Source organism: Leptonychotes weddellii, chromosome 7 (assembly GCF_054177405.1).
Source record: "Leptonychotes weddellii isolate Sample4059 chromosome 7, ASM5417740v2, whole genome shotgun sequence".
In the NCBI taxonomy this organism is placed as follows: domain Eukaryota; kingdom Metazoa; phylum Chordata; class Mammalia; order Carnivora; family Phocidae; genus Leptonychotes; species Leptonychotes weddellii.
In genome coordinates this window covers 30,055,971-30,070,491 of record NC_138375.1, presented here as the reverse complement: position 1 = coordinate 30,070,491, position 14,521 = coordinate 30,055,971, and the positions used below count along the sequence as shown (strand labels likewise).

Below are 14,521 nucleotides of genomic sequence, written 5' to 3'. Positions count from 1 at the left end.
TCTCCAAACTAAAAGCATTTACTTTAGGAACAGGATTTACACACCACTGCATCTACATTCTTTGGGTTGCAAAGACCTAGCATATTTTCAGTGCATTGCTTATACATTCCTCAGGCCACTCCTGGACTCATCACATTTGTAAAACTTGATTTCTCTTCTCTTTCTCATCTGAGAGCAGGTGGACCAAGACAGTTCTTTGGAGGCTCAATGAGTGATTTCTCCTGAGAGAGATACATCTCTCCAGTCTGCCAAGGAATGAAAAATCAGACAATCGCATAAATCATTTTGAATGCTGCCAAATAAATTCCACCAAATGCTACTGGCAATAATTATAGTATGTCACTGGGAAATGTGATTTTCTTCTAGCATCAGGCTTTACCTTGTCCTGAGTGCCATAAAAATGACACAGAGAGGACACAGGCAGCTCTCTCCATAGCAATAACCGATTTCTCACGATCCAGGAAACGAAGGGGTTGAAGTGCTTTTTACCTTGAAATGTCTGGAACAGGATACCAGGGATTAAGTAGGAACCACTAGAATTCACGGCTCTTTGCTCACAGCACACTTGTCAACTACTCCAACAATTAGGCGAAGTGGTGATTAAAGACCACCATTTTGTTATAAGCAGGGCTGTGGGCTCTCGCTGAGGAGAGGCACAACCTGTTGTAGCTTACAAAGAGGAAAGCTCTCTGGTAAGAATGGAAAGTCCTGAAAGCCAGTATGAGAGTCTGCTCCCCGGGAGGCGATAGCATCCCAAGTCTTCTAGGATTTTAGGTTCAACCACAAGACTGTCTTTCCTACAAACAGGACCGGGAAGTCACATCAAAGGGCCGAGCAAAACCACGGGCAAAGCCGCTGGGTGAACCAAGTTAAAAAGAAGACAAGGAAAGCTGCAGCATGGCGAGAAAAGGCAGAGACGCATAGGAGGGATAAGACGGGAGGAGGGAGTCGAGGAGGGAGGGGAGAGAGGAGAAAGCCGAGCGCGGACGTCAGGAACAAAAGCTCCAGCGGAGTCTGGCGGAGGCACTAGGGGAGCATGGGGTGTTTTGAATAATTATTAAAATTAGCGTGTGTCTGCGCCATCCTGTGGGTGTGGCGCAGAGCGGAGCGTAAACTCCAGCCGGGCCGGAGCAAACATTGGATTAGCGGCAGCAGCCTGCCAGCCTGCCGAGGAGTGCGGGGACCAGCGCGCGGCACGCCGACCGGCACGATGGCCTCGTCTCAGGGGAAGAACGAGCTGAAATTCGCCGACTGGATGGCAACTCTGCCGGAGAGCATCCACAGCATCCCCCTCACCAATTTAGCCATCCCAGGTAGGCGCGCGGAGGCTGCCGACGGGGCGCTCCCCCTGCCCCGCCCTGCATAATCTGCCGCGAAGTGGTAACTTGCCACGCCGCCCGAGGGAGGGAAACTCGTCCCCAGGGGTGGGTCTCCGGCCAGGCGAGCGCGTGCCTGGGAGCCTCGGGCCTCTGGCGTTTTGCAAACCTCTGGGGACCGTGGCGCGGCGAGTCAAGGTGACTGCTGTTGCACTGGGCTTTGGAAGCAGGCAGGCTGTGCGAGAGGGCTGGGGCAGGGGGGTGCCTCGGCTCCAGGAGCCGCCTTGAGCCCCCCTCCCACGGTTTTCCTCGCAGACTTGGGGGGGGGCGACTTCTGGGTCTGTGGGGTGACAGAGCGCGGTGAGCGCGAGCGGGTGTCCTGAGGGCTCGGCTCCGGCTCGTGGACCTCCGACTCCATCCCTGTCACGAAATGGAGCGGATTTGGTAGATTTCTCGGTTAGAACCTACCCGAGTCTTTAATATTCGTCCCCAGTCTCCTTTAAAGAGACAAAGCGCTTCCCTGAGAGCGAGGAAAGTTCAGGGACCCGCGGCGGCGTGATCACTGCCCTTGACCGGGAGCTGAAGGGAGCGAGGGGCGGAGGGCGCCGCGTCCTGGTCTGCGTGGACCCGGCGGGCTTGGCCGGGTGGTCACCGTCGGGATTCTGATTCAAGTGCTGTTGGCAACGTGTAGCGCCCGGGTCAGGAAAGCAACCCCTTGCGGACCGTGCGTCTGTTGCTCGGGACAGAAGCCCAGCGGGGCAACCTGCGTGAGCAGCGGCGGAGGGGTGGGATTAACAGGCAAACCAAAGGGGAAAGGGGAGTATGCGAGTGTCCAGACAGCCCAGAAGGAAGGAAGTCCGGGCAAAGCGAGGACGAGACGCGAGGGATCCAGAGGCTTCAGCATGGCGCGCGCGGCTCAGATCAGAGGACTAGGCGGGTTTCTGGGGGCGGGAGCGTGCAATAGCCCCTAACTCAGGTGTGCAGGAGAGAGGGATGTTTCAGGGCGGAGTAGTACGGTGACCGCTGGGGACACGGCCATACTTCGTTACCAATTTGACTTTTCACTTGTGCTGAGGGTGCAGATGCCCGATTCTCCCAGGAGCCGGCTAGAGGCAATTTACCCACAGGTAGTCCACCCCTGCCCCGAGCTCTGCCCGGTTATCAAGTTCAACCTTCTGGTCTGTCTCCTCTTGATCTACCCCATCCAGCGCCCCCTCTCAGCCACTGGAGGAAGACACAATAAAGAGGAAAGGGGCGGGGGGGGGGGAGGGGGAGGAAGTGAAGGGTTCCTTTGAAAAATCCCAAAAAGCTCTAACCAGCAGCTCTGGAATTGATCAGTAACTCAGATCAATGGTCGTTAGTCAAGTGGATGTTTGGCTGCTATGACAGGCACAGGCTGCACTCTGAGCACCAATCCCTGAAGGAAGGGTTTGTCGGTCTCCTTTTGCCCTTCTTCAAGAGGTAGCCTCCCGAGAGCCCAGGTATCTCCAAGGAAAAGACCACCCCGCTTCTCCACACCGCACTTACCCTGCTACCTGGTTGAGCCTGGGGATTGCTCTTTTGAAGGAGACAGTAGAAAGTGCACAACTTTGTTGGCAAAATTTCACTCTTACTTCCACAGTTCCACGTTCCAGCCGTCTTTGCTTCCTCTTTATGTGGTTTTTAGACAGTTGCTTTCGTACGATCTCTCCTGAGCATTTCCGTACATATAGAAAGTAATAAAGGCAAGGACTCTGATGCCAGCCTTCTGGCAGGTGACTCGCCAGATACACAGGGAGTAAAAAAGCCTAAGTTCACATTGCTAGTTACGAGGGATAGTATGACCGTATGTCAGAATCTCTATTACATTTCTGTAGTTCACTTTTCAAAACCCTCGTATGTACACCAGACCACAGAACGCTTCCCCAAACCTCATCACGGAGACAGTGCTGCTACTACCATTAACTCCACTTCATAGATGTAAAAATTGCAGCTCAGTGAGGGCAAGTAATTTACCATCAGATCAGTGATCTGACCCCCAAAGTGGTCCTTAGGGAAAGTCTCCTAGGAATTTTCGAGGGAAATGCATTAGGGTTTGTATCTGGATGGCTCAGTAGCAACAGCTACTAACCAGGGTGAGGGGACAAGGAACTAGGCATTAGCAGGATACAGGGCAATTTTCCTTTTCTCCCCATGGGACAAAGTGAAAACCTGAGGTCAGAGACTTTGATATTCTGTTTGTGTTCCAGCAGAGGCACTGGGGGTAAGATTGGGAGGCTTTGCATGGGATCCATTTTGAGTATAATACTAAGAGGGGTTGTGGCATTGGATGCAGTGGGAATTTTCACTGCTTTCCCAGCCCTTCTTAATATTATACTCAAAGTGACTCCCCTACAAAGCCTCCCATTCTTACCCCCAGTACTTTTGAGAAGAAAAAAAACCAGCCATGTTTCACCAAATCCACACCCCTGAATTTCCCCATGATTTTGTAAAGTCGGTTTGGTAGATCCATATGTATAAAATCTAGGTGTAAAAATGGGTTTGGTACTTTTCTGCATTACTCAACTGTGAGAATTTTTGGAGGAAAAAAGACATTCAAACTTTGATAGAGAAGACTAATTGGAGACTATTAAACACTAATGGAATAATTGCCTTAAAATCATGCTAATAGCTTCCTGGCTGCTACATGTTTACTTGGCCAGTTGCTACAGCTTGAATTAAGTAATTATCTCCACCATTTAAAACCACTCCTGATGCACCATACAAGTGTTTCTGTGGAGGGGAACGACTGCTCGGTCATCCTCAAAGTTCAGGTTTTCTTAGGTGAAGCAACCAGGGAGTGAAGAGCAGCTTAATTAAGAGGCCACCCATTTGGGGCAGCTGACCCAGATTCCCCAGGGCTAGTGCAAAGAAGTGATGCTTCCTGTCACTACAGACAGGTGAGAGAGAATAAACAGAAATGGAAGCAGGAAGACAAATGGTAAAATTCAGATGAAAGTGAGTGTGATGAATTTCTGGCATCTCTGCGGAGAGTTGTAACCTTATAATCATGGCGCCTCCAGAACACGGTAAAGAGACCCATCATGGGAGAAAGCAAGCTTTTTGCTTGATCTGGGTAAGGTGTTGGTGATCTAGGTCTACGATAAGGAGTCATTCTGTCCCAAATCTGAAAGATCAGGAAGTGTTTTTTATTCCACGGGAGGGTTCTGCCATACGTTTTCTGATAGGTGATGAAAATCTTCACATAATACAGCAAACTGACCATGTAATAATGAAAGATTGGCCAAAATATTGTGGTATTGGAACTCAGAGAGAGTGTATATTTCCTTGGTGTTGGAGTTCCTGGAGAGGCTGAGACCTCCAGCTGACCCTAAAGATGGACCCCAGCAATCAGAAGCTCCTCACCCCTGCCCCTAGCCTTAGAAATGTGCATTCCACCCACTGTTCCCACAGCTGAAGCCCTTTCAAGGACGCTGCCTTAAGAGAGTTAAGTCGTTATTGAGACCATCTGGCCATGCACGTGACTGAACCCAGGCAAGGCCTCTATATAAAGTCTTAAGATTCCCGTTGGTGCGTGCGAAGATCTACTCTTCTTGCGGCCACCCAAAAACAAGTCTTGCATGTAGGTTCCCTTGCTTATGAAACCTGACACCTTACAGCCTGGGGCGGCCTGCTTCTTTCTTTGGTCTCTTCATGTCCTCTGTGTACAGGGGTCAGTTTTTGAACCGACACTTAAACAGGAATTGTCGATTGTGCTTTAGATAAGGAACACAGAAATGCTTTGGAGATCAATAATCATACCTGATGATTTTGTTCATTTCTTCCAGAAAATGCCGATGGCAATGAAAAAGAGCAGTTTTACTTAGAGAAACTAGATGTTTATACAGCTCTGATTTCTGTGTTCTTATGTCTGCTTTTGTTAGTTTTTCATTTCTTTCCTCACAACGATCTCTTCTTCTTGTTGCCAGTATTTCTGGAGCCAGCTGTCTTCTTCCTTTTCTTTGTAACTTACTATTTCTATTTTGATTGGGATGAGACCATCTACAGGACAAATCTACAATTGGGTCTAATTGTACGATTGGGTCTAATCTTTCAAAAAGCAGGGTTGTTTTGTTTGTTTTTTTCCCATCATTTTAGTTAGGATGGTGATACAAAGTTAATCTTTGAGAGCAACCAAAAAGCAACAAAATTGTTTAGGATGAATACCTTTTTTGTGTTGCCTTTCCAGTTTCCAGTTTTGTTTTTGATTTTGCTAAAAAAGAAAAATTACGTATCTGGAACATCATTTTATTCTGGGACTTTTTCTTGATGAGCTGAACTGAATCACCACCTATTAATATAAAGTGACACTGAGGCCATTTTACAGCTTACAAAATGTTTTCTCATGTGCACACATGTTTTCTCCATGTTCTGTCAATAAACCTCCAAGGCCTTGCTACTCACAGTTGGTCCAGGGACCAGGAGAGGTAGAAATGTATCTCAGATTCCACCCCTCAGACCAATTTAATCATAATCAGCACTTAACAAGAACCCGAGGTGACTTATATACACATTTATAGTTGGAAAAACACTGCTTTAGGGTAGCTCTAAGGGGATCCTTTATGTAAGTGGCAGAGCCAAATTTAAATATACATCTTTGACTAAGCTCTTTCTTTCAGACCATGCAGTCTATTTATGAGTGTTCAAATTTATAATCAGGCTTAGAGCCAGAAGGTGGGTATTTGACTCAAGGCTAATGGCCCAGGTTGGGAACACAGTGATAACTCATATTATAGTTCATCATGCACCTTGAACATAAATGTGACTTAATTGCTACCTAAGTGTTCAAATTAGGTCGCTGTGATAAATGTAAAACCTTTCCCCTCATTTCCTTAAAGTACTGCTATCAGCCATCAACAGCACTTAAAATCAGCCCATTTGGTGATGCTAGAGGTCGCTAATGGCAATTTAGGAAACATCCCTGTGTTGCATCTTTGTCCATTTGGTCTCATTCTTTGTTGTGTTAAAGGCCCAGCTACTATTGTTGTATTTATAGGTTACAGAGTCATTCAATTTATCTGTAAGCTAAACTTTTCCATATTGCTCTTGAGTAAAAGTGGTATCATGAAGGCAAAATCAGCATCAGAAAGCCAGTAAATTGATTTTTTTTTTATTAAAAAGGAAATGACCAATCTTGCTTGTATTTGCAAACCATGCCTCATTTATTTGAAGCATGGTTGACATGGAATAGAAACATGAATGTGGTTATAACAAACTTACTGGAATTTTAGTTATTGAGCATAATCAGTGTTCCAAATGAGCTGACATTTTTAAAAAACCCTCAATTTGCTAAAATGGATAACACAATGTTTATATGTTAAGGCTTACACACTTTACCCTTATGAAAATTTTTCGTATCTTTACTTAGAGTTTCTCATACTTAATTCCAACCCAACCCAATCAAAATGGAAAGCGTGAATTACAAAGAAGGGGAATGAGACTGTTGAGTGCCATACATCAGCAGTAATATAGGGAATATTCGTGAGGGAAGGCTAAGAAATGAAGACACAAGAACACAGAAGGTAGGTTTTCCTAAACCCTGCCACCCCAAAGTAAAATCAGAATCGTGTTAGAGTGTCCATTTTCACTCTTCCCAAGCACCTCTTTAGTGGACTTCCAAATAGTTCTAAAAACCTCTGGACAAATTCTTAAGTATGCATTATAAGCCGATTTGGGGGGCTACTACATACATGGTGTCTGCCATTTTTCTTCCTTCCTGTTTTGGGGAAGCTTTGAGGAGTTGTCACTTTTGCTGATGAGACATCTAGAGGAACTGTGCTTCCATAATTTTTATACCTAAAATACCACTGCTGCTGGCAGTCCCACCAGGGCCCACGCTATGTCTGCAGAGACCCAACATTAAGGATGTTAGTGTGTAACAAGGGCCCTGGATTCCACTGTAGTCAAAGGCTCCCAGGGCTGGGTTCCCCACTGTGGAAGCTGCAGATACCCACCTCTGCTGACCCTGTCTGCCATCACTGCTAGAGCTATGAGTGCCAACACAGAACCCTTCAATCTTTTTGCCTAGGATGGATGTCAACAAAAGAGCTTTTTGAATTTATATTGATTCTTTTTTTTTCTTTTTCTTTTTCTTTTTTTTTTTTTGTTGTTGCACCCTTACCCTAGGACTCACATATGAGTTTATGAGGGCTGGATGGAGGATAATATTTAGAATAGACTTTGTTCTATACTCTGCATTATTCTCAATTTTAGCCCACTCTCTGTGTGCGCATGTGGGTATGTACACACATATAATGCATATCACTACTTTTCCAGGGGACTTGTTTTCCTCCCCTGCCCAAAAAGTAGACCTCTGGTGGGTGCTACCTAACTAATCCTATCTCCAGACAGGTCCAGGGTAGGAAAGCAGTTGGGGTCCATATTGTTCCTGGGGAGAAGCCTGGGACAACATAAATAGAGCCAAATAAACGGACATACCTAAAGTAATTGCTAACACCTCCATTATTTGAAAGAAGAATGGTAGCGTAAGAGATGTGCTCTGAGCCTTAAAGAAAAGGTTAAATCTCATGCATACATGCATATATATGCACAGATTTTAACTATTGTTAATCAAAGGGGTCAGCTCTGCTAATCTAGAAATTTTTCCTATTACTACCAATGACACCGCCTCTTACCAAAAAGCATTAGTTTGGGAAACGGGAGAACATGTCACCTTAATGGGTACTCAAGGAACTTCTAGACACAAGCATTTGATACCCTCAAGAAGCTTATATATTCTCTTATTTCTCCTTCTTTGGGTGGGTTAGGATCTCAGATTGGAGGCCAGAAAAGTATCTAAATCCTATATTCCAGAAGGCAGGGAAGAGTGAGAGAGAAATTTACCATGCTTCAGATGGAATTCTGCCAGAAGCTTTTTCTAGAGCCATATGCTTTTATTATGCTCTATTAAGAGAGGAAGATGGGTCAGGAAGAGGGGCAGAAGGAGATGGTTAAACGTTCTTGAGAAGCAGCCAGGATTAGTCACCTCCGGAGACCAGGTCCTGAAGCAGATGGCACATTGATTGTTAGATACGCTCTTGTTATGTCCCTATATTTCATCACAGACCCTGGAAATGGACAGCTCTGTTACCACTTTATCTTAAATGCCAGCTAATACTATGTTTCACATAGAATTCTTCCTGTGAATTAATTTTTAGGAAGCAGCCATGTTTATCCTTAGACAATGTTATAAATGATGGTTGTGTTCCTTGATTCACTTGGAGACTTTATTTCACGAAGAAAAGTGGACTATGATGAATGGCAATTTTAGTTGCCTACTAGGCTTTCCTGGAAGTCCCCTCTGGTTTGTAGGGTGGTAAAGAGGAAGATGTGCTCAAAGGCATCCTAATGGGCAAATGGGAACTCAGTGCATGTCTCAGGCCACACTCCCCTGTGGAGGGAGGAGGAGAAAGAGGAGAAGGAAGACCAGGGCTGTCTTTAGCAGAGTTAGCTCTAAACACACTCCTGCCGTGTCCAGCCCTGGGCTTTTCTCCAGGGGAGAGGTTGGGGGAAGGTGGTCAAGGGGATGTAAAAATACTGACTTGAAGGTTGCTAGAAGGGAAGGCTACAGAACTAAGTTTTGTTATTCCTATCACCCCCGCCCCTGCCATGTCCTTATTTCTCTTTATAGCTGCTCAAATTCCTTGGGTCTGGCATTAGAGTACCAGCCTTGAAAATGTCCTTAATTCTCTTATCTCACTTTTGTTCTGCTTACCTGGAAAAACTTCAACTCCGTCAACTTCTATTTTTTTTTTTTTTTTACCTATTCCAATCCCAGAAAACTTCAGTAGCTAAACATTACTGGGGTGTGGCGGAAGAAATTACACGGCCTGGATGCCTCAACTCACTAGAACTTTCTGACCATATATCTTATTTCATATCCCCATTAAATTCCTTTTCCTTTTCTCTGAGATAATACTTTCATATCTCTTCTTGCTCCTTAAATCAGCACTGCCTTCCCACCTCACCCTAAACTTATGACATCACCTTATATTTTATATAAAAAAATACGTACAGAGAAGAACTTCCTCGGTTTCCCACCATTAACCCAGCAACTTACCTGCATCTATTTCTGCATTTTCTTTATGTAAGAGAAATTCCTGGATCTGCTCCTCCCTAAGTCCACCTTCTCTACTTGTGGCCTGGATCCCATCCACTCAAATCTCCTCAGAGTTTACTCCCAAATTCATCCCCTCTCTCTCGTGTCACTATTTTTCTCTACCTCTGCTGGATCACTCTAGTCAGTACACAAACATATTATTATTGCCCCTGTCTAAAAGAAAAAAAAAAGCCCTCTGGCTCCATACCAGCCTTTCTCTCCAGTGTGCTAGTTCTCTCTGATATTTGTAAAAACATCCCCTCTGTCTTGAAATTATTCCCTTTTCTCTCTCTAGCCCATGCTAATCTCATTATTTCCCTAACACTGCACTAAAATTGTTTTTATCAAGGTTGCTAGTGATCTGTGTTTTTCTAAAGCTAATGGTTAATTCTTTATCATCTTATTTGATCTTTCAGCATCATTTGATGTGTTTGACTACACTTCTGTTCTTAAACATGCTCTTCCTTTGGCTTCTTATGACACTTTTTAAAATATTGTGCTAAAAAACATAACATGAGATTTACCCTGTTTTTAAGTGTACAGTATTATTAGCGATAAGTATAGGGGTGTATAGCATACCTCTAGAATGTTTTCGTCTTGCATGACTGAAGCTTTATATCCATCAAATAACAGTTCTTCATTTCCTCCTCCCACCAGCCCCTGGCAACCACCATTCCACTTTTTGCTTTTATGAGTTTGACTACTTTAGACACTACTGAATGTAATATTTGTCCTTTTGTAACTGGCTTATTTCATTTACCATAATATCCTCAAGGTTCATTCATATCATAGCATGTGACGTCTTCTTCATGGCTGGATAATATTCCATTGTATGTATATTCCACATTATGTTTATCTGTTCATCCATTGATGGACATTTAGCTTGCTACTATGTCTTGGCTGTTGTGAATAATGCTACAATGAACATAGGAGTGCTAATAGCTCGTGGATATCCTTATTTCAGTTTTTTTGGATAAATACCCAAATATGGAATTGTGAGGTCATATAGTAGTTCTGTTTTTTATTTTTTTGAGGAACTGCCATATTGTTTTCCTTAGCACCTGCATCATTTTACAATCCCACCAGTAGTAAACAGGGGTTCCAATTTCTCCACATCTTCACCAACACTTGTTTTCTGTTACTGTCTTTGATAATGACCATCCTAACAGGTATGAGGTAATATCTCATTGCAGTTGTGAGTTTTAATTTTCTTGATGATTACTGATGTTGAACATCTTTTCATATACCAGTTGGTTATTTGTATGTCTTTTTTTTGGAGAAATGTCTATTCAAGATTTCTGCCATTTTTTTAAATTGAGTTATTTGGCATTTTGCTATTTGGTTGTAGGAGTTAATTATATGTTGGAAATTAATCCCTTACAGATATATGGTTTGAAAATATTTTCTCTCATTTCATAGGTTGCCTTTTTACTCTATTGATTGCTTGATTGCTTGATTGCTGTGTGGAAGTTTTTTAGCTTGTGGTCCCACTTTTCTATTTTCCTTCTGTCATCTGTGCCCTTGGTCTCTTATACCAGAAATTATTGCCAAGACCAATGTTTGGAAACCTTTCCCCCATGTTTTCTTCTAAGAGCTTTACTGTTTCAGGTCTTATATTTAAATCTTTAATGTACTTTGAATTAATTTTTGTATATGGTGTGAGATAAGGGTCCAATTTCTTCTTTTGAATGTAGATATCCAGTTTTCCCAACATAGTATTGAAGAGCCTATCCTTTCATCCTTGTCAGCCTTGTCAAAGGTCAGTTGACTGTATATGTGTAAGTTTATTTCTGGGCTCTCCATTTTGTTCTGTTGATATATGTGTCTGTCCTTATGCTAGTACCATACTTTGTAATATGTTTTAAAACAAGAAGTGTGAGTCCTCCAGCTTTGTTCTTTTTTCTCAAGATTATTTTTGCTATTTGGGTTTTTTTGTGTGTGTGTGTGGTTTCATATGAATTTTAGAGTTGTTTTTTCTATTTCTATTTAAAAAATCATTGGGGTTTTGATGGAGATTGCAATGAATCTGTGGATCAATTTGGGTAGCCTGGGCATTATAATATTGTCTTCCATCCATGAACAGGGGATGTCTTTCCATTTATGTGAATCTTTAGTCTGTTTTACAAATGTTTCACAGTTTTCTGAGCACAAATCCTTTACCTCCTTGGTTAAATTTATTACTAAATATTTTATTCTTTTTAATGCTGTTATATGGGATTGTTTTCTTAACTTCCTTTTTGGATAGTTTATTTTTAGTATATAGAAATGAGATTGATTTTTGTATATTGATTTTTGTATCCTGCAACTTTACTAACTGCATTTATTTGAACAGTTTGTGTGTGTGTGTGTGTGTGTGTGTGTGTGTGTGTGATCTTTAGGGTTTTCAACATATTAGATCATATCATCTGCAAGGCGGACTCATTTTAGTTATTTCTTTCCTATTTGAATGTCTTATTTTTCTTGCTTAATTGCTGTGTCTAGGTCCAGTACTATGTTAAATAGAAATGGTAAGAGTGGGCATACTTGCTTTGTTCCTAAGAACTTTCAGCTTTGAGTATGATATTATCATGGACATTTCATATATGACCTTTTTAATGTTAAAGTCATTTCCTTCTATTCACAGTCTGCTGAGTGTTTTTAACATGAAGGGGTGTTGAGTTTTTGTCAAGTGCTTTTTCTGCATCTTTTTAATATTGAACTATCCTTGCACTCTTGGGTTAAATCTCACTTGGTCATGGTGTATGATCCTTTTAATGTGCTGTTGAATTTGTTTTGCTACTATTTTGTTGAGGAGTTTTGCATCTTTAATTCATCAGGGATATTGGCCTGTAGTTTTAATTTCTTGTAGTGTTTTTGTCTGGCTTTGGCATCAGAGTAATGCCAGCCTCACAAAATGAGTTTGGAAGTGTTACTTCCTCTAAGTTTTTGCAAGAGTTTAAGAAAGATTGGTGTTAATTCTTTAAATGTTTTGTAGAATTCAGCAGTGACGCAATCCGATCTCTGGCTTTTCTTTGTTCAGAGGTTTTTGACTACTGATTTAATCTCCTATTAGTTATAGATTTGTTCAGATTTTCTGTTTCTCATGATTCAGTCTTGGTCAATTGTGTGTTTGTAGGAATTTATCCATTCTAGGTTATACAGTTTGGCATATAATTGTTTATATTAGTCTTTTTAAGTCCTTTTTATTTCTGTGGCCTCAATTGTAATGTCTCCTTTTTCATTTCTGATTTCATTTGTTTAAGTCTTCTCTTTTTCTTATTTAGTCTTGCCAAAGGCTTGTCAATTTTGTTTACAATTTTAAGAAACCAACTCTTAGTTTCATTTTCTATTTTTCTATTCTAAATTTCATTGATTTACTCTCTAATCTTTATTATTTCCTTGCTCCTACTAACTTTAGGATTAATTTGTTCTTTTCTTAGTTTCTTGAGGGTCTATAATTAGGTTATTTGAGACTTCCTTCTTTTTTTTTAAGATTTTATTTATTTATTTGAGAGAGAGAGTGAGAGAGCACACGTGCATGTCCGGGAGGGGCCGAGGGAGAGGGAGAGAGAGAATCTTATGTAGGCTCCATGCCCAGCACATGAGCCTGATGTGGGGCTCGATCTCACAATCCTAAGATCATGACCTGAGCCAAAATCAGGAGTCAGATGCTTAACCAACTGAGCCACCCAGGCACCCTAAGACTTCCTTTATTAATGAAGGAATTTATTGCTATAAATTTCCCTCTTAATAATGCTTTTGATGTATCCCATGTGTTTTGGTGTGGTGTCTTCATTTTCCTTTGTCCCAAGATATTTTCTAATTTCCCTTTTAATTTCTTATTTGACCCAAATTAACCAGATTTCTTATTGGTTATTAAAGAGTATATTGTTTCCATGTATTTGAGAATTTTTTAGTTTCATTCTTTTTTTTTTTTTTTAAAGATTTTATTTATTTATTTATTTGACAGAGAGAGACAGCGAGAGAGGGAACACAAGCAGGGGGAGTGGGAGAGGGAGAAGCAGGCTTCCCGCCGAGCAGGGAGCCTGATACGGGGCTCGATCCCAGGACCCTGGGATCATGACCTGAGCTGAAGGCAGACGCTTAACGACTGAGCCACCCAGGCGCCCCTAGTTTCATTCTACTGATTTCTAGTTTTATTCCTTTGTGGACAGAAAAAACATTTAATGTGATTCTAATCTTTTAAATTCCTTGAGATCTGTTTTGTGGCCTAACATGTGATCTGTCCTGGAGAATGTTCCATGTGTGCTTAATAAGAATATGTATTCTGCTGCAGTTGGATGGAACATTCTATATATGTCTGCTAGGTGCATTTGGTCTATAGTGTTCAAGTTCTCTATTTCCTTATCGATCTTCAGTCTGGATGTTCTATCCATTCTCCAAAGTGGAATATTGAAATTTCCTGTTTATTTCTCCTTTCAGTTTTGTCAGTGTTTGTTTCATATATTAGGTACATGTATATTTATATGTATATAAATATGTATATGTATGTGTGTTAGGTACATGTATATTTATAATTTGTATATTTTCCTTGTGAATTGACCCTTTGTGGTTATATAATGTCTTTCTTTGTCTCTTGTGATAATTTTTGACTTAAAGTCTATTTTCACTGTTACAAGTATGGCTACCTCTGTTCTCTTTTGGTTACCATTTATATGGAATATCTTTTTCGATCCTTTCATTTTCAGTCTATCTGTGTCCTTCAATCTAAAGTGAGTCTCTTTTTTCAATAGCACATTAAAAGGATCACGCACTATTATCAAATGGGTTTTATCCCTGGGATGCAAAGATGGTTTAACATATACAAATCAGTAAATGCGATATACCACATTAATAGAATCAAGGATAAAAATCATCATCTAATCATCTCAACAGATGCAGATAAAGCTTTGACAAACTCAATGCCGTTTCATGATAAATTCTCTCACCAAAGTGGGTATGCAAGGAACATACTTCAACATAAAATAAAGATCATGTATGACAAAACCACAGCTAACTTCATACTCAGTGGTGAAGCTGAAAGCTTTTCCTCTAAAATTAGAAACAAGGCTGCCAACACCAACCATTCCTATTGAACCAAGTATGGAAG

At 41.7% G+C, this 14,521-nt stretch overlaps 1 protein-coding gene across 1 annotated transcript in view; it reads left to right on the top strand.

The window, feature by feature from the left end:
- The first annotated feature begins 970 nt into the window (after positions 1 to 970).
- Positions 971 to 14,521, top strand: part of PLCXD3 (phosphatidylinositol specific phospholipase C X domain containing 3) — a 162,432-nt gene continuing 148,881 nt past the window's right edge. The window contains exon 1 of the mRNA XM_006736962.3: positions 971 to 1,313. Coding sequence (XP_006737025.1) covers positions 1,211 to 1,313 — 103 coding nt within the window. The 5' untranslated portion in view covers positions 971 to 1,210. The remainder of the gene's footprint in view (positions 1,314 to 14,521) is intronic.